The 19,440-nt window shown below is 32.0% G+C and overlaps 3 protein-coding genes across 4 annotated transcripts; 1 reads left to right on the forward strand and 2 right to left on the reverse strand.

The window, feature by feature from the left end:
- Nucleotides 1-191: 191 nt before the first annotated feature.
- On the forward strand, nt 192-3,017 carry LOC105799992 (U11/U12 small nuclear ribonucleoprotein 35 kDa protein). Its single transcript, XM_012630823.2, has 8 exons — nt 192-432; nt 516-613; nt 701-752; nt 897-967; nt 1,263-1,353; nt 1,437-1,512; nt 1,851-1,929; nt 2,325-3,017. The coding sequence occupies exons 1-8, from the start codon at nt 297-299 to the stop codon at nt 2,724-2,726; spliced, it is 1,005 nt and encodes a 334-aa protein (XP_012486277.1). The 5' UTR covers nt 192-296; the 3' UTR covers nt 2,727-3,017.
- A 254-nt stretch (nt 3,018-3,271) lies between these two features.
- LOC105799993 (uncharacterized) lies at nt 3,272-5,614 on the reverse strand. The gene is made up of 3 exons (XM_012630824.2): nt 5,031-5,614; nt 4,574-4,885; nt 3,272-3,800 (listed from the first exon to the last, which is right to left on the reverse strand). The coding sequence occupies exons 1-2, from the start codon at nt 5,471-5,473 to the stop codon at nt 4,621-4,623; spliced, it is 708 nt and encodes a 235-aa protein (XP_012486278.1). The 5' UTR covers nt 5,474-5,614; the 3' UTR covers nt 3,272-3,800; nt 4,574-4,620.
- A 1,058-nt stretch (nt 5,615-6,672) lies between these two features.
- LOC105799991 (uncharacterized) lies at nt 6,673-9,137 on the reverse strand. 2 transcript variants are annotated; one of them, XM_012630821.2, is made up of 2 exons: nt 8,967-9,130; nt 6,673-8,773 (listed from the first exon to the last, which is right to left on the reverse strand). In XM_012630821.2, exon 2 carries the CDS (start codon nt 8,753-8,755, stop codon nt 6,878-6,880), a length of 1,878 nt encoding a protein of 625 aa, XP_012486275.1. In that variant the 5' UTR covers nt 8,756-8,773; nt 8,967-9,130; the 3' UTR covers nt 6,673-6,877. The 2 variants fall into 2 exon arrangements, 1 of the variants encoding a protein (XP_012486275.1); XR_008189033.1 differs by having other exon boundaries at nt 8,427-8,572; nt 8,967-9,137.
- Between the last annotated feature and the right edge of the window lie 10,303 nt (nt 9,138-19,440).

Raw genomic sequence — 19,440 nt, forward strand, 5'->3', positions numbered from 1 at the left:
ATTTTTTGTAAGATAGAGAATGAAAGAATTAGGCTTCTTAATACATAATTATATTAAAAAAATATTGATATTTGTATTTTTTATAATTTTATTTGAATAAAAAATTAAAGCTGATTCAGTCAAAATTTAAGGAGAAAAAATAATTTAATTTAATTACATAAAATCTCGAATTATATATTTGGCTGCGGTCCTAAATTTTGTTGGGATCCATATTATAGTTCAGTTTAGTTCAGCTCACGATACAACAGTACACGAACACAAAGGCTAAGCTAAGTATTTTTGTGTGCGAGAACGCTATGAGCAGCAACATAAACTCGGTGTTCTACGCAGAGTCGTACCATCCTATTCAGGCTGGCAGCATCGACGGCACCGACATCCTCCCTCACGATAACGCCGTTTACCGAGCTCTTCTCTGCTCTAATGCTGCCCTCTGTATCTCTCTCTCACTTTTTGCACTCTTTTTCCTGTTTCTCCCTTTCTTTTTTGCTTATTTATTATTATTATTTTTGCTGAAGATGACCCTACGGGTGACCCCAAGATCATTGGTGATCCTTACTGCACCGTTTTCGTCGGTCGCCTATCCCACTTGACCACGGAACCCACTCTCCATAAGGTCCTAAAACCAAACCACACTTCTCTTTTCTTTGGATCTAAATTTTCTTCCTTTAATTTCACTGATGTATTTGTTTGGGTGTTTCAGGCTATGAGCAAATACGGCCGAGTCAAAAACTTGCGCTTAGTCCGCCATATCGGTACCATTTTTGGGGGTTTTTATTTAATCTTTATTTAGCTGTGAAATATTACTAGTTTTTGCATATTAGATTATCTTTTCATTAAATTTTAGCTTAAGGGGATGATGCATTGTTTCTTTTGCTTGTGGGTCTCTTTGGTTGCAGTGACAGGGGCATCACGGCGTTTTGCTTTTGTTGAATTTGAAACTGAGAGAGAAATGCGTCGTGCATATCAGGTACTCAATATTGATACATGTTCTCTCCCATTACCCTCTCTAGGGCCTACATCTTATGCTTGTACTACTTTATTCTTGCTCTCATAATTTAGCTCATTCTTCATGGTGATTCTTTAATATGGCAGCCAAAGTTGCTGACGGCTCATATACTACTAGCAACCTAAGTTCTACTCTAGAAATATATATTTTATCCTTAGTTTTATTGTAGTCAGGGAGATTTACCATCCATAACATCTTTAATGTCCATTTTATAAAATTAAAAGGGTGAACAAGTATGATGATTACTCCATTGCAGGACGCTCACCATGCAATTATTGATGACGCTGAAACTATTGTTGATTATAACAGGCAACAGTTGATGCCTGGGTGGATTCCTAGAAGATTAGGTCAGTCTAAATTTTCTCTTCTTTTCCATTTCCTCCTGCTACGGAATGTTGCTGATAATGACAGTATTCCAAATTTCCAACAGGAGGGGGTCTTGGTGGTAGAAAAGAGTCGGGACAGCTTCGTTTTGGGGGACGAGAAAGACCATTTAGAGCTCCCTTGTAGGCACCATTCTTCCGATAATTTTTATACATATTTAATTCTGTTATCTGATGCTCTTTATGCTTTATGGTTCTTTTGCCTTCTGAATTTTCATCATCAAAATTATTTCCTATGGTTTTCTTGGTTTCAATTATACTAGGAATTGATTATGATGAAAATTTTATCTAAAATTTTCCTCTTTTTGTGGAACTTTTGGGTTCCATTAAGTTGCAAATTGTGAAAAAGACTAGTAATCCTATATTCATAAAGGTTTCTAGCCCTTGTGCCTAGATTACTGAGAGCTGCACCTTCTTGTTTGCTATGCCATTACACATTCTCTATTTCCCTTGAAATCCAGGCAGCCGATTCCTTATGAAGATTTGAAAAAACTTGGAATAACTCCTCCACCTGAAGGAAGATACATGTCTCGTTTCCAGGTGCTGTCCCTTTCACCTTGCTATTGTACACAAATTTCAAACCCTAGAGTTGCATATGTGTATTCTGAAGTGGGACAAAATAAGTACTGAGAAATGCATTGTTGCATAAGTCTTGCTGCTATGATGATTCTGTTACTTGTACATTTGCTTTGCTTCCTGAATTTGTTAGAGTTGCTGGTGTACATAACTTTTATTATATTTTCCTTTTTAATCGTAAATGACAGATTACTTTTTTTTGGAATCTTGAATATTCTCCAAACTGTTTGCCTCCTTTTCTTGGGTTTGCAGCCCCAGTTATTGTTATTTGGAAAACTCTTTAGGTATTTCCCCTCGGAATATTTTAGCCTAACCTAATAGGATGTCATTATGATATCATTTTGCCCACCTGTTTCTAGGTCCCATCACCCCCTCGAAAACCAAGGAAGTTGGTGGAGAAGGAAGAATACTCTTACAAGAGGAGCTCTGTGGACAGAGAAGAATTATCCCAAAGAAGTAGCTCGATGGAGAGGGATGAACACAGAAGGACAGTGGGGAGAAAGCAAGGCTCCAGAAAAAGGAGTTATGTGGAGGAAGAATCCCAATATGGGAAAAGCTCTGAGGATAGGCCTGAGTGTTCTCCAAACACAACTTCTATAGAGACGGATCATAACTATAAGAGGAGTACTCTGGACAGAGAGGAGCACTATCATTCCAGGAGCAATGCAGAGGGGGGAGAAATCTCTCGGAAAAGGAGCTCTAGGTATAAGGAAGAACGCCCTAGCAAGCGCCATAGACATTATAGCCGGTCCAATCATTAAGCAAGGTCGGTCCCTTTGCAGATCAGCTGCTTTGTCCAGTCAACAAGAGATAGGTCTTTACTAACATAAAGCGCTGATGAAGATTTGTTTTTATTGTTTTCTAATCAATAGCTCTAGAAATATGGGAGCTTGGTGTGGCTGAAGAAAAGTTTCTTGTATTAAGATAGTTGCAGCAGCATTTAGGTCACCAATCTCTTGGTTAAAACGTGGTGTTGTAATTGAATTTCAATGGATGCCAGGGGAAATGCATTCCCCTTGTTATTGATGCATTTAGTTTCATTGTTGACGTCATGTGTGCTACCACTTAATCCAAAATCTAATTGATGATGTCTTTCATTGAATCGTTGTTGGATCCTATTCCATCCTAGATGGGGATTTGTTGGAAAATAAATTACAATGATGCTTCTTTGATACTGATGCGTCCATTCCAATGTCTTTCATTGAATCGTTGTTGGATCCTATTCCATCCTAGATGGGGATTTGTTGGAAAATAAATTACAATGATGCTTCTTTGATACTGATGCGTCCATTCCACAAACATAACGAAAAAAGAAGACGGCAGCTTGCTGGAAATATTTAACTAAATGAAGATGAAAGTAGAATTGCGGGTTACAATACATGGCCTGCCTAACGAGTATTATCAAAAACAATGGTTTCACACCCATTCCAACCACCAAAAAACAGAGGAATCAAAGAATTGCATACATTTTGGAAGCTGAATTCTGCATTAAAACTATTTGGTTTGGTTAAAAGATATACAAGCCTTGATGATTTAGTCATACATACAACCTCCAATAAGGATTTAGCAAGTTTCTCCAAGGCTCCATATAAGTATGCTACAAATGCTATAATAATCAGGACGAATCTACTGTTCCAAGTTTTAAGGCTTTGAGACACCACTTCCAGCAAACTCATCAAGCTGAGTGCGAAGGCATGCATGCAACATCGGTCATGTGCTTCATTCACAAATAGCAGCTCAGCTAGTTCATAGATGCCTATAATTCTCGTGTCACTAAGATGTCAATGACAAAAATCGCACTTCGACTTCAGCTGTATTGTTCGAAGTTAACACACCTGGATCCAAGGATAACAGGATCATAAGTTCGACCATAAAGATAACTAAACTAACATATTATGAATATTGAAAGAAAAAATTCAACATAAGAAGATACTTAAGTCATGTTCTTCAAATGCATCACAGAAAAATGATATTCATAAGTTTAAAGAATGATCATGTATGTACTATGTATGAATTTTCTTGGTGTGAGCTAATTATAGTTTTCAGTAATGTTATATATGTATATTATATTATAGTTTCCAATTATATTTATGTTCAGCTTTTTCATGTGGTTGTAGTACAATACAAATGACTACGTATAAAAGAAAATTACAGAACTGTTAAAAACTATTGAGTAAAGGAAAAAAAGAAAAGATACCCATACAGCAGTAACATAAGCTATGGCTATATCTCCTGGTTCAGTTGGCTACTCAGGTAACTTTCTAAAGTATTTCTTTATATTTCTAAGAAAACAGTTACTAGACAGCTTTCCATTTTATGATCACCGGTTAAAATCAAGTTTCCACAAAATGATCCTCTCAATTCCAAAGTTTAGAGGAAAGATGATCACCAGATGCTTTGATATGAATTGTGATAATTAGTGACAAAAGGAAAAAGGATATTGCTACATCTTGACACAGTAAAAACTGAGAAGCTGCTAGGATGGGTAACAAAACATCAAATATGAGATGAAAAAAATGTATGCGTCTTAAAGAGGCTTTAAGGTGTCTAAACATTTCCCTCATTTGTTCAACAAAATTTGCTCAGAAAGTCAGAGAGTGAGTATCACCTTTGATTTTTGTAGCGTTTGTGACATGTGCAGTAGCTGTGAAAGGTTCAGGTAGCACATTCTTCCTTGATAGTAGCTTTACTACTGATTCCCCTAGAGGCAGCTCTTCTTTTGGCTTGGATTTGATGTACATATTCTGCCACTATGACATGAAACATAGGAGCAAGCTTACTTGATGACGAAACATTAAGACTTGCTTTCTTCAAGGCCCTGTTAACATGTTTCTGAGTCTTTTGGAAGTGCACGGTACAGAGAGAAGGAATGGCGGATCTCAGTATGGGCTTTCCACATGTTATAGGTCCCGCATGAGCACTGTACAAATTCAGGCCAAGAATAAATAAGATCAATCCTCAGCATCCTAGCTTAGCCATTATCAAATTTGAAGAGAACCTCAACTTTCTAATTCTAATTCACATACATACAGACATACCCATTACATATAAAGAAAAGAAGATACCTTTTGATGACATAAGTGCAAGCCTTATAAAGCTTCTGCTTGGAATCGGAGAGAATATGGAGATGACAAAATCTAGTCAAAGCCATGGCTTTGAACTTACATCCAACGAACAAACAATGTTGATTATTCTTAAAATTCGAACTAAAATTATTATCAACATGAACATTATCCGCAGGGGGGCTTTCAATGTTATCGACAATGGGATTAGCAACAACTTGGGCATCAGCTAGCTGTTGATTATCATTTTGCTTGAAAGGACTGATACCAAACTTCCAATAATAGTTCCTGTACTGGATCTTGAGGTTTTCCATAAGAGCCCAGTAATGGTCTCTGTAACATCGAGAAAGCTTCCTCAAGTGCTGCAATCGGCGCTTCAGGAGCTCTTCGCGCGTGAGATAGGCGCTGCGTGAGAGAACCACGTCCCGTGATAGAGGAGAAGACATGTTTTGAGGTTGATGAAAATGCTATTCACAGCAGCCCAGCCGCACTTGGTGTGTTAGAAATGGAAATGGGGTTAGGTTTTCCACATAATAATCCTAATAATACACAATCGCCAAACTGAATGCTATCTTGATTGTGAAATCAGACTTACTAATTTGGTTTTATTTTCATAACCTTTTTATATACATTTTATTAAGGAACTAAATTAAATAAAAATTTAATATTTTTAATAATTTACACTAGTATTTATATATATTGATTTCATAAATCAATTGAATATTCTTTCAATAAAATTACTTTTTAAATAACAATAAAATTATTATATTGATATTTTTATTTTTTTCATATTCTTTACCTAAAATCTTTGAATAAAACCATTAAAAGATACTATTTTAAAATAACTTGTTTGTATATAAAACCTTTTACTGTTTTAATTATAATTCATCCAATAAATACATTTTATATAAAATTTACTTTTTATCCACAATTTAGTAATATATCATTTTTATTTTTAATTTATAATAATAGTTGTCCAGAATTGTTTGTGAAATGGATTAAATACCGTACAACTTGCTGGTTAGCTAATCCAATCAATGGTCTTTAACATCCAGAACTACCGGTGTGGGCATTTTTTTATTTTTTTAAATCAAGAATTAATCAGTTATGCTGTAGATATTTTTGGAAGGGGCAGGGCTACTGAGGCTAGGATTGCCTGAGGCCAAATTTGTTCAGTAAAGGCTGAAGGGGTATTAGGTATGAAAGAATCGGAGAGCTGGAATAGAGCTCATCAGAAAGGCTGAAGGGGGATTAGGTATGAAGGAATCGGAGAGCTGGAATAGAGCTCATCAGAAACATACTTGCTGGGGAGGGTTCTATACGTTGCAGCCACATCTTTTAAGAGACTCTGCTTTCTGGCAGAGGTATGCCTCTAAAATCTGGTCTGATATCAGATTGTAGTAACACAAGAGTGCACTGCACTGGCATAAGTTGATTGGTTCTTGTACTCGTTCCTAGCTGCTTCTTTTGGATACTGAAATGCCCCACTTATCCAGACAGACAGACATACAAATACAACCATCTTACACGAAGCCAAGAGAAGAAACAAGTGCACTGCAAACGCTTCTGAAGTACCTATTCTTGTTTAAATTAATTCCTCTCACCTAACATACTAAAATTGTATTTTCATTCAGGGCATTAGAAATGAGGGATAAAGTCAAATGCTGCATTTCTTTAATATTATGTTATCGTAATATTGACAAAACTTGAGACAAAGAATACCTCAAACACTGGTGAATCATGATGTTAGGAACAACCGCCGTTATGGACTTTTATGTACGTAGTAATCTTTGTTACCTCTACTTCAGCCATCACTTTGCCATTTCCTTGTTACCATACGAGAATCAAACCTACTGAATCTTTGCTTTCTTCAACCTGTACATTAAGCGTTCTATAGATTTTTGTATTCTGTTGTCATCTGTCTGCCTCACTGCCTGAGATGCCTGCTGTAAACTCTGAATCCCACGACCCAAACTGGCAATTGAGGGTGCTGCAGGAAGAGACTCAGCAGCACATTCGATACCATCTCCATATGCAAGCAAACTTGCGCAAGTTGCAATACTACATCCAAAAGTAGCCCATGGTAGGACCCCAGTCGGCTGCACTCGCCTTCTCCTCATTATTTCATAGAAAGCCGTTCTCATGGCTGATAAACTGGTTTTTTCAGCTGAGGCAATAACACCATGGACCACCGTCCGGATTTTTTTAGCTGAAACAGCTGCCTTGAAGAGAGATGAATTCCCTCCTGAACTTGCAAGTCCAGGGGCCACCAATTTTGATGGACCAAGAGTTTTACCAAGAGCAATTCCAACGACCTTCTGGGTCTGAGTCATAACTAGCTTAACTGAAGCAGGAACATACAAAGTCACAACCTTCATGAAGTTTGATGCAGGAATAACTTTAGACATAGATGAAGCTCCTAAAACAGTTGTTGCACCAACACCCACTGCCACCACAGGTTTATTAGATAATGACCGCTTATTATCAGTGTGGTCTGAGGTGTCCCCATCGCCTGCATCATCTACAACAAGATGGGAAACTAAATCCTTGACCTCTGGAGGAACAGGAGTATTCCAATTGGTTCTGAGACCAGCCAAGCTACTAGCATCCACGATGGCTACTACAGTCTTGAACTTCTTAGCCTGACTTTGAAGAGCCTGTGCAAGGATTGCATGTGACTTGTCCTCAAAGGGGAGCTCAGAAAAAGCAATCTCAAATGTTCTGCCGTTTCGTAATTTGTCAATGGGTAGCCGGCCAGCGTTGTTAAGTGCAATTCTCAGTGCTTCAACAGCAATTCTGAAAGTGTAAACTTCTGACATTATCCTGATATCCACGGCTTCCCCTCTATTTACATCTAAAAGCAGCTTTTGTGAAACTGCTAGTGCCCTTCCAATTGAAGGAACATCAACAAATATATCATGCAGATCCAAAAGCAGTGGATAAATTGATTGAGCAAATGATGGAGCCTCATAACTCCCCGTCACCTGAATTTCATTTGACCCCACCTCAGAAACTGAACCTGACTCCAATAAATCTATATGTGAAGATAACAACTTCACCATTTGTGACTGAACATCATTGGTAATGCAGAACCTCATAAACTTGGGAACTGGAACCAGAGTGCCTTTTTGTGGAACCAATCTACTAACTAGACCTTGAATTTTGCTCCCTGCCTCAACTTCCTTGGAGTAATCATTATCATATGCAAGAAAATTATCTCGTAGTGGTGAGTCAAGCACCATAAAAGCTGAACCAATCTCCCTTGCTGCCCTCTTGGCAGCCAAGATATGGCCATGAAAACCAACACCAAAAATCTCTCTCAGAACCAATTTACCAGCCACATTATCAAACTGGTCCTTGTTAATCTTATCAACAAAGCATCGTCTGAGTACTTCAAAAGAGGAAGTGGGAACAGTGCTATCAACAAGGGTGTCTTCAGATTGAATATCAGAGAGAGCCGAGTAACCAATCTGAGCTACGACAGCATCTGGTCTAATTGCTCTAATAAGACACTCGGCATCAGCAGCTGACCTCTCAGATAAGTTCTGAGCAGAAAGTATGTAAATGACAGAGTGAGAGTGTGGTGGTCTAACAGCAAAAACAAACTTTTTAGTGTGGTCAGGTATTGAAAGCTTATGAACCAAATCACGGGAGGCTCTTAAATCATCGAATTTGAACACAGAAAATGGCCATATATTTTGTAGCGTGGATAGGAAAGCAAAGGCCATTGCAAATTAAACCAATTTCTATGAAGCAGAGGAGAGAGAATAATAGTTAGAATAAAAAAAGGGGTATTCTCTTAATCTTTCACTCTTGATAATTAGAGGCAGCAAAGCTATGTTCTTTAAATAAATAAAGAAGAGCACATAACCCTAAACTCCATAAGTGACGGTGAACAAGAATTCGTAAAAACATAAATAAATTAAGAGACTGGTTTACCGTAAATCATGAAATGACATCAAATCTTCGAGACGGAAGAAACAAAATCTATGGAATTGGAGGCGATGAAGGGTGTGCTTTGTTATTGACGTTGAGGTTTAAACAGAGAAGAGAAAGAATGAGACGACTGAGGGAGGAATCGGCTGACTCCGTCTCTAACCCATGCTTTAGTTTGGGGTTTTCTTTTGGATTAATATAACTTTAGTCCCTAAACTTGATAATTAGGTTCACATTAGTAATTATACTTTTTTTTCCACTTTGGTACATCAACTTTGCAACTAGGTGCATTTTGGCTTTTGAACTTGGATTCTATCTAATTTTGATGATGCGAGATTGTACCAAATCATCAAAGCCCAGAATGTCACAATCAAACTTTTACGTTACTAAGTTCAAATACTAAAGTGGTCCTAATTGCCAAATTTAAGGACTAAAACTTTCTTTTTGAAAGGAGGACGAAAAATTATATTAACCCTTTTTATTATTGAAATATACAAATTTTATTAGAAGATGTTTTAATTTCAAGATTTGTATTTTTAATAATTTGAGATAAATATCAAAATTACACATGAACTTTGATTTTATGCAATTTTATACATGAAATTTTGATTTGATTCAATTCTCACAAACTATTAACACAATTACCATTATAGCATCTTTTTATGTTTACATATTACATACACAAATAATTATATGTATCTAGTATAAAAATAAAGTGATGTCTTTATTTCTTTAAATGTATATAATTGAATGAAAATTAAAGTTTCAAGTATACATGTGAACAACAATCAAAGTTTTATTACATATTGAATCAAAGTTTATATATAATTTTAAGATTTATCCCTAATATTTTTATGTATTTTATACATTATATAAATTACTCATATTTCATAATTTATCAAGGGCACATGAATTGAGTATATTATATGCTTCTAGGTATGTTACAATAATAATAAATATAACAATTGAACTAAATCTCAATCAATTTTATATAGATAGAGTCATACACCAAATGATTTTTTATGTTTTTATTAGTATATTATAAAAAAAATCCAATCTAATGTCATTGCAATGTTTTCAATTTCATATACAAAATATTGGTTACAATCTCAAGAATATAAATTGGATAAAGCCTCGTTATTGTCTTCGTTTTGGTATAGAAATGTGGTACGCGAAGTGAATACACCATACGTCACATAAATTGTTATTGTAACATTTTTTATTCGGATTGAGTGTCATATTCGATGTCCGAAAGTATCAACGATCAACTTTAACACATCTACAATTGTGGTCATTCTTTAATTTTTAAATCTATTAGATTCTTACAAATAAATATCATTATACACAAAATCTCATCACCCATCTTCAATCATATTAAATTTTGGATTGTGATATCCATAGTATAGGGTCTGGTATCGATACTTAGGTGGTAGTATTAATATTCAAAGATTAAGTATTTATTCGTCGAGGGGGATGAGTCGTAAGCCTATTGGTTGAGGAATTCATGGTGGATACTCAACTTAGTCTTCTAAGTTCAATGTGGTCAAATGAAATCATGGATAAACTCATAGTGCACATCTTTATATATCCCTATGCGCATTATGTATGTAATACCCCGAAAATTACTACAGTAAGAAAGTAAGATAATATCACTGATATAGTAAAATAAGAAATAAAGTGACAAAAAGGGAAATTTTGAGTTATGGCAACATTGGGAAGTATATTATGACATATTAATTCAAGAAAGGATTAAATCGCAAAGTGAGAAAAGTTTTGTTGTCCAAGAGTAAATACTCAAAATTTGAAGGGTTAAAGTGTAAATATCAAAAATTTGAAGGACCAATAGTGTAAATATTTTAAGGATGGAATGATCTAGAAACTAAGGAAAATGGATGAATTAGGACCAAATTGAAAATGTAAAAATTTTTGAGGGATTAAATCGCAATTTTACCAAATTAAGTGATGACTCAATGATGAAATTTTAAAAGATCATAAAGGGCAAAATGGTCAATTAGAAGAGAGAGAAATCTAGAAGGCAATGATGATGTTGGTGATATTTTAGATTAATTAATTAAATAAATATTAGTTTATTAATATTTTAATGAGATATTTTATTATTTTATTATTATTGTATTTAATATATAAGGAGAGAAAGATGAAGAATTATCATCATCTTTCCCACGTGAGAAGAAGAAGAAAAAGAAAGAAATTTGGTCCTTTCACCAAATACTCACCATTTTCATTTAGAAATCAAAAGAATTTCCATATCCATCAAGAGAGAAAGATAACAAGAAGCTAGAATATCAAGTTAGATTTAAGAAATAGAAGCTGGAGGAGAGAGAAAATCAAGTTAAAGGTTGAAACTAATAGGACAAGGTAAGAACATCAAGATTTCAATATATTTTTAAGTTTGATGTTATTGAAAAAGCATAGAAATGATGTTATGGTAGAGTTTTCTTATATAAGGTCTTATGTTCTTGATATATTAGTGAAGGAAATAAGTGAAAGTGATGAGAAATATTATAGAGAAAGGGAATAAGAGAGTTATAAACTTAGTAATCAACATCTTGCACTAAAATAGTTTTGGACAGCAGCAGTAGGTTAACTTTGAAAAATCACCATAAATTGTGGAGATCGAATTAGAGGATGAAAAAAATTGTGAAATTAAATTTAATTGAGCCTAGTTTCTTATAGAAGAAACGGTGTAAGTAATGGAATTGTAAATAATGAGATATAATAAATTTTTTGAGACAATGTCAGAATGAATTCGGGTTCCCCTGTTCTGACTTTGGAAATTCATTAAAAATTGTATAAAAATAATTGTTGGTTAGAATTTATATGTTTAAAATTATTAATGCGTCTATTTTCAATAGAAACAAATGGTAACACTATCTGAATCCCGTACGAGGAGATAATTAATTTTTAGTGAAAAAGGATTGAAACTGTCAGACAGCAGAACAGTGATGAATTTAAAGAATAAATTGTACTTATTGGCTAAACCATAAATTCTAAAAATTTTATGGTAAGAAGATATGTGACTCTAGTTTCATAGAAATTTAGCGGATCTTAATTCGGAGTTTCGTAGCTCAAGATATAAATAATTTAGTGACTATGACTCAAGTGGACAGTTTTGAATGAACATATAAATAAATAGTGAAATTATAGATAATGTTACATATAAGCATGTTATATACATTAAGGATGTGAAATGGAGAGGAGGAGAAAATATATGATTATTCAACTAGCATGAGTTTTCATTAAAAAGGCTAATTTGCATGTTTTAGGTTCAGGGACTAAATTGAATAAAAGTAAAATTTTAAGGGTAACTTTGTAAAATGTCAAAAGTGACCAAATTGCATGAAATGAATTGATTTATTATTTAAATTAATAAATTGAATGAAATATTAATTTAGATCAAGATTGGGTGGAAATTGAGGAAAATAGAAAATTATCAAAATGTCCCTGAATTATGGTATTTCTGCAATTTAGCCTGGTAAGTTCGTATGAACTATATTCTGTATAATTTTAATTAAAGTGAATGTTATTTGGTGATAAATATTATATAAATATGTGTTTTATTATTGGAATTGAATTATTATTGGTAATATGTATAATTATTAGATGCATTGAAATGATTATCGGAAGCCCGATTGTGTCGGAGATATATCACACTATCCATTGGTACTATCGGTAATTTTGGATGATTTGATTCTGGTTATAATTGCATGTATAAATTAAATCGGCCAACGTTAGCTCATTAATCTTTTGATTTTGATTGGTTATAAATATGAATGCTTGATGACATGAAATGTCTGTAAATTAATTTGTAAACTCCGGTAATTCTTTATAACCCTATTCTGGCGATGGATAGTTTTCTTTTCTTTACAATGTACATGCATAAGAATGAGCTCCTTGGTTTTAATGAGTTCATAGCCTAAAGTTTGGGTGGTCCTGCTAAGATGGACTTGATGAATTCATCGAATATATAGGATGAACTACTAGATGCTCTTAATGAGTTCATAACCTAGAGTTTGGGTGATCCTATTAAGACGAACTTGATGAACCTATCAAATTTATAGGATGAGCCACTAAATGCTCTTAATGAATTCATATCCCAGGTTTTGGGTGGTCCTAGTGAGATGGGCTTGATGAATTCACTGAATTTTTAAACTGAAAGGTTGAGCTTATTAAATGCTCTTAATGATTTTATAGCCTTGGTCCGGGTGGTCTATACTGAGATAAACTTGATGGAATCACCTATGTAAGTGTGAATGATTAGTCACCTTTTATGAAAGACGTTAGGCCGTTTTTCCAGAGCACTTACTAACATCCCGAGGTATATTGGCTAAATTGTTGATCTATCACGAAACACAATTAGACATGAGATTAGTCGTGTGTTATGAGTTTACTCTTCTTTTAACAAGTTTCAGATTCGTTCACTTATTAAGAGAAGAATTGCTCATTTCACTATGTATTACTACCAATCAAACAAATATTAGTACTTAAGCGACTAATTTCGCTCTTGCTCTTTTTCCCGTCTTTTCAAAAAAAATTATTTCTTTTGTATTAGTGAGTGAATTTTGGTAATGTAAAAATATGACCGTTGGAATCTGACCGTTACAATATGGCCGTTAAATTTTTTGGACCACTTTTGGCCCTTTGAGAATCCTATAAATAGGATTCATTTTTCCTCATTTTTTACAAGCAACAAAATTAGAGCTTCTCTCATTCTTCTTGATTCTCTCATCTTTCTTCTCTCTAAAACTTTGACATATTACTAAAATTACATTAGATGAAATACATTAGATGAAATTTTGTCTAGGAAATTGAATTTTAAGTGGGACCGTCTGTGACATTTCCAACCTTTCCTGGGAATTGAATCTAATGTGATTTTTCTGACCAAGTTTTTTCGACTAGCTTTAAAGCATTACTTTTATCTTATTTCTCGATTCCTCAGAGAAGAATAATACCAATTGTGTTCTATATTCCTCATTTGGGTGTACGAATTTGGAAACACTATGTTAAACTTAGGGGCGACGTCTATTTCCGATTACATTGATCAGGACAAAATTGCTTTTAAAGCAGTAGTTCTCCATGGTGTAGTATTTATTTATTTATTCCTTATTATTTGTACTTGTCAGTGCTAACGTTTTTGTTTTGTAGTAGTAATTTTCCAACATGTTGAGATTTTATTTGTTCAAAGTGTCACATAAATATTTTTAACGACATTACATTTACGGGTCATAAACGTGATAGAATAAAAATTTAAGGACTAATTATAACAAAAAAAAGTTATAGCCAATCTGAGAATTAAGGTATAGTTGAAGGAAACTTTACTATTAAAGTCTTTTACAAAAAGAACTTTAAAATTCTTTTCAAAATATAATTTTAAATCTATGAGTGAAAACTAGGAAAATAATTTAGGATTAGAAACACAATAGGTGTGATAAAGGTTATAGTACCTCGTGCCAAAAATTGGTATATTGATAATTATGTGTTTCTTCCTTTTAAAAATGAAGTATTTTAAGATATAGTATTTAATTTCCTTAAAATAGTATTTAATTACAATTATTGAAATATTTAATAGGAAAATTTAATAATTTGAGTGAATCAATTTTCTTTAAAAAAGAGAGAAAACACTTTTTTCTCAAATCAATTAAATATGAGAATTTTTACATTTCAATAAAAAAATTCGCTCCAGTATATATATATATATATGACATTTTAATTTTAAGGTTTAATGTTCGTCTTGGCCCTCGAACTATATACTTTTTTTTTTCACTTTCGTACTTAAATTTTTTTTGTGTTAGTTTGGTACTTAAACTATCACCAGTTACCCAAATTATCCCACGGCAATTAAAAAAATCAAAATTGCCATGTGGCGCTATTAGAATGTGTCATGTTGGCTTTTTTGTTTTTTTTTAGTATTATGTATATTATATTGATTAAAATGTAAAAAAATCATACCCAATATATATATAAATAATTCAAAAAAATTTATAAAAAATACTTAAAATTTAAAAATTTAGAATAATATATAAAATTGAAAAAGTATTTAAATTTTAGAAAATTGTAAAAAAACTTTAAATTTTCAAAACATATATTCTAGAAATTTATAACAACTTTTTTTCAAAATTCTAAATTCTAAAAATTTTAAAAAATGAATCAGAATTTCAAAAGAGAAAATGTTCAACTAAAAAATATAAATCCTAGAAATTGAAAAAGTTTAACATTAAAAAAGTCAAAATATATAGATTTTTAAATAAATTTAGTAATTTTTAAAGAATTACAAAAAGTATATATATTTAAATTGATATTTATGAACATATTTAAAATTCAAATTCAATGGATGATTAACGGTAGTCAATATTGGTCAACAAGTAAAAATCAAAGGTATTTTTAAATAGTTAATTTTAAATTTTTTTCTTCTATTTTGAATTTAAATTTAATGCTTTTAATTTTAGTAAGTCAAATTTCCATTTGATACATATGTTAAACTTTTTTAACGTTGTTACAAAAAAAATAGACTGAACCAAATAATAGAATGATTGTAACATTCCTAACCCACATCCGTCGCCGGAATAAGGTTTCAGAGCATTACCGAAGATTTTCGATCAAACAGACTTAAATTACAAACATTTCTTATCATATTATAATCATATCAAAAATAAATTAAACTCATACATACAGTCCCTTAATTGAGCCATCGAGGCTCAAAATACACGTTAGAAATAAATCGGGACTAATTTGGAAACTTAGAGAATTTTTCGAAAATATTAAAAATTTTCAAAGCTGTAGGGTTCACACGCCCGTGTAGTCAGGCCGTGTGTCTCACACGGTCCAGTCACATGCTTGTGTAGTCAGGTCGTGTGGACTCAAAATGTACCTTTAACAACAAGTTTATCATTCCCTACAAGTTTACCAATTCAAAACACAATCAAACACATCCAAAATATGTCAAAACAATCATCCTAGGTGCGTAACCAATGTACCCTCATAGGTACCACAATTATATCATCAAAACATATCAATAAAACATCATTCAAATCCAATTTGTAAACATTCCAAATTCAATCTATTTTACCTATTTCATGTTCATTTAAACATTAATTTAAACTTGCCATAATATGTATATAACCATATTTATATGTATATAACCATCCAATATTAACTTATAATCTTATTTACAATCAATCCACAAAATGATTAATATTTAGGCACTCTAGGTACATGCCGACACAAAAGGAAAAACATCACCACGTTTGAGTTCGGGATCATTGTTGGATGCTGAATCGACGATCAAAATTTAGTACTTAACCTACGCACGGAAAACAAAATCGAACGCTGAGTAAAACTCAATGATATTTCTATAATTCGAATATTTAAAGACAATATAATATAATATGCACATTTTAATTATAAGCACAATTGAATATTAAAAACCACATTTATTCATACAATGACATTTGTCATTCAATATTCAATTCATAAATACATCATTCATACCATACTCAATTCTCATCATTTGTTATATAATAGCTTTTCACAATATGATACACATATCATTTAAACAACAATATTGTTCATTCCATATCCAATTCATGAATACACAATTCATGTGTCTCAATCCATATTTCAATTCATTGTCCCATTTTCATTTCACATACAATATCATTTAATATCAATCATAATGCCATTTCATTTAATTACCCCTATTAACACGACTCAGACTTGGACGGATACACGGATCCAGCCAAAACACACCAGTTTGGCAACCAATGCCTCATCGGATAATTCGAAGTAATAAATTGACACCTAGTGTCTTATCGGCTAAATCGAAGTAAATTGGCACCTAGTGCCTCATCGAATTAATCTGAAGTAGTAATTTGACACTTAGTGTCTCATCGACTCAAAGTCGAAAAAATCCCTGAAATCTTCCAATCCTATGGCATGCCATCTATATCCGACTTAGCCCGATACAGTTAATAGGGTTTAATTTCATAATTCAAAAACAATCAATATCCAATATTAATTTTTCATATAATCACATATACATATGAATTTAATTCAATATCAAATGCCAAATACTCACCTCAACCACTTACCATAAGCATTAAATCAAAATACAACAATTAATAATTAGATTTAGATTATAGAAATACAAACCAAAAATTTCGAGTTATTCCCCGTCGATTTTATCTTTTCCCTTTTTAGTCGAGGATTCTGGTACAACGTTAGCTACGAAATTAAAACAATTAAAATTCATCAATACAACACAATTCAATCTCATATTTAACATTTAAATTTTTACTCAATATTTGTCTAAATTTCAATTTAGTCCCTAAATCGGGACTAACTTTATTTCTTCACAATTAATCTTATATTTTCATACAAATTCTACTTTAAACTAAATTTAACTCCCTAATCTCACTTAAATTCCTAAATTTTGGATTTTTCACAATTTAGTCCCTATTACTCAAAATTTACAATTTATTCTACAATTCAATCCTTTTTTCATTTCTATCTTAAAATATATCAATTTAATCCCTAATACAAAAATTATTCAACATAAACATCACTTAAAAACTTAATAATTTTAAAATTTTGACATGGGTCGTAGTATTTAACACCGAGATTCCAAAATATAAAAATTACAAAAAAAGAACTAAATTAACTAACCAATTGAACTTTAAACCTTAAAAGTCCCTAAGCCCTTGCATTTCTTCTTTCTTTATTTTCTTTCTTTCCTTTCTGTTTCGTTTTGTATCTTTCTTTCTCTTTTATTTCATTTACTTATTATATTTACTTTATTATTATATTCTGTATATTTACTTAATTCTTAAAGTTTTATATTATAATATATATATTTTAACTTAAATTTTATAATAATATTAAACTTTATGCCGCCTCATTTAAAGTCAATGGCAAAATTGCTTCTTTAGTCCTTTTAATTATTCTTTAATCTATAATTTAACTTTCACCCTTTATGCAATTTAGTTCTTATACCTAATTACTCTTAATTCATGCAAATTCACTTAACCAAAACCTAATTAACTACACAACTAGCTCCATAGACATTTTTAATAAATATTTACAAGTCCAATTTACGGTAACGGAGTCTCAGAAATGCACTTTTCGACCCCCATGACTATCGGGTCGTTACAATGATAATTCAAGTGTCAAATTAAGATGGAAAAAATTTTAAATACTAAAAAAAAAAAATAAATATAATTCCGGAGTCAAATTAAGCATTAAGCCTATTCATAAATCAAAGAAGAAATTGTAAATTTTATTAATTTGAAAAACATTACATTGTTGTTAAAAATTATTTAAAAGTAATGTATGTATTTGAAAGACAGCATATGGCATAAGAATTGTATGCACTTAAATGACTCACTCCCATATATTGAGCAACTTGGAATGAAGGTGTCTACATAACCAATTTTATTTCTATTTTATTTTCTTGTATCTAAATAACAATATGTAATAAATAATAATATCTATAGATTAAAACTAGATTATAGTTTATTATTTTAGGATTTTGAAGTTTTCTCTAGACTTATTTTTTATTTAAATTAATTTTTATAAATTTTATAAAGAAATTAAAAGACAAAAACATCCCTATTGTTAAAAAAATAAAGAGAGATGGAGAGAATAAAGAATAAATAAAATATGAAAGCAATAGAGAATATACTTTGTTGATCAAAAGGATGATTACAATGCTTCATCGTAGTCTCTATTTATAGGCATAAGAAATATAAAAGAAGTAGAGATCTAATTCTAATAACTATTAGAATTTTATTAGAATTTAAAGTACATTAAAACTTTATCTTGATCATGATGGACATCCACTTAATAAGATATTCATAACACTCCCCCTTGGATGTCCATTGGTAGATAAGGTGCCTCATAAAACCTTAATAGGAAAAACCCTGTGGGATAAAAACTTAATAAAGGAAAAAATGTACACAATCTATAATACGCATAATATGCTGCCTCATTAATAACCTTACCAGGAAAACCTAATGGGACAAAACCTCGATTAAGGGAAAAAGAGTGCAATGCGTATTTACTCATGAAAACATCACATATTTTCTCATATACGTACTTGATAAGCATTTATATTACCATTATTTTAAAAGTCATTAGTGAGAGAAATTTTGGGGAAATATATTTTGATCTCTTCAGAGATTCAACAATAATCATAACAAACTTTAATCATGATTCTTTTATAAAAACACAAATAGGTATTTTGGATCCTTTTATAATCCTCCTTCAACTACTATTCACTAAGTCAAATTTACCACATATATTCAAATTATTTCAATTCATATAAATGAACATTTTCTCGAGAATTTCAATATGCTTCTAGCATCCTAAATCTTTCAAGGATTTTAATATAAATTTTACTATATAGTGATTTCTAAAGGTTGTAACAACAACCATTAGATGCAAGTTAAATCTTTTATGAATTGTC

Source organism: Gossypium raimondii, chromosome 9 (genome assembly GCF_025698545.1).
Source record: "Gossypium raimondii isolate GPD5lz chromosome 9, ASM2569854v1, whole genome shotgun sequence".
NCBI classification, from domain to species: domain Eukaryota; kingdom Viridiplantae; phylum Streptophyta; class Magnoliopsida; order Malvales; family Malvaceae; genus Gossypium; species Gossypium raimondii.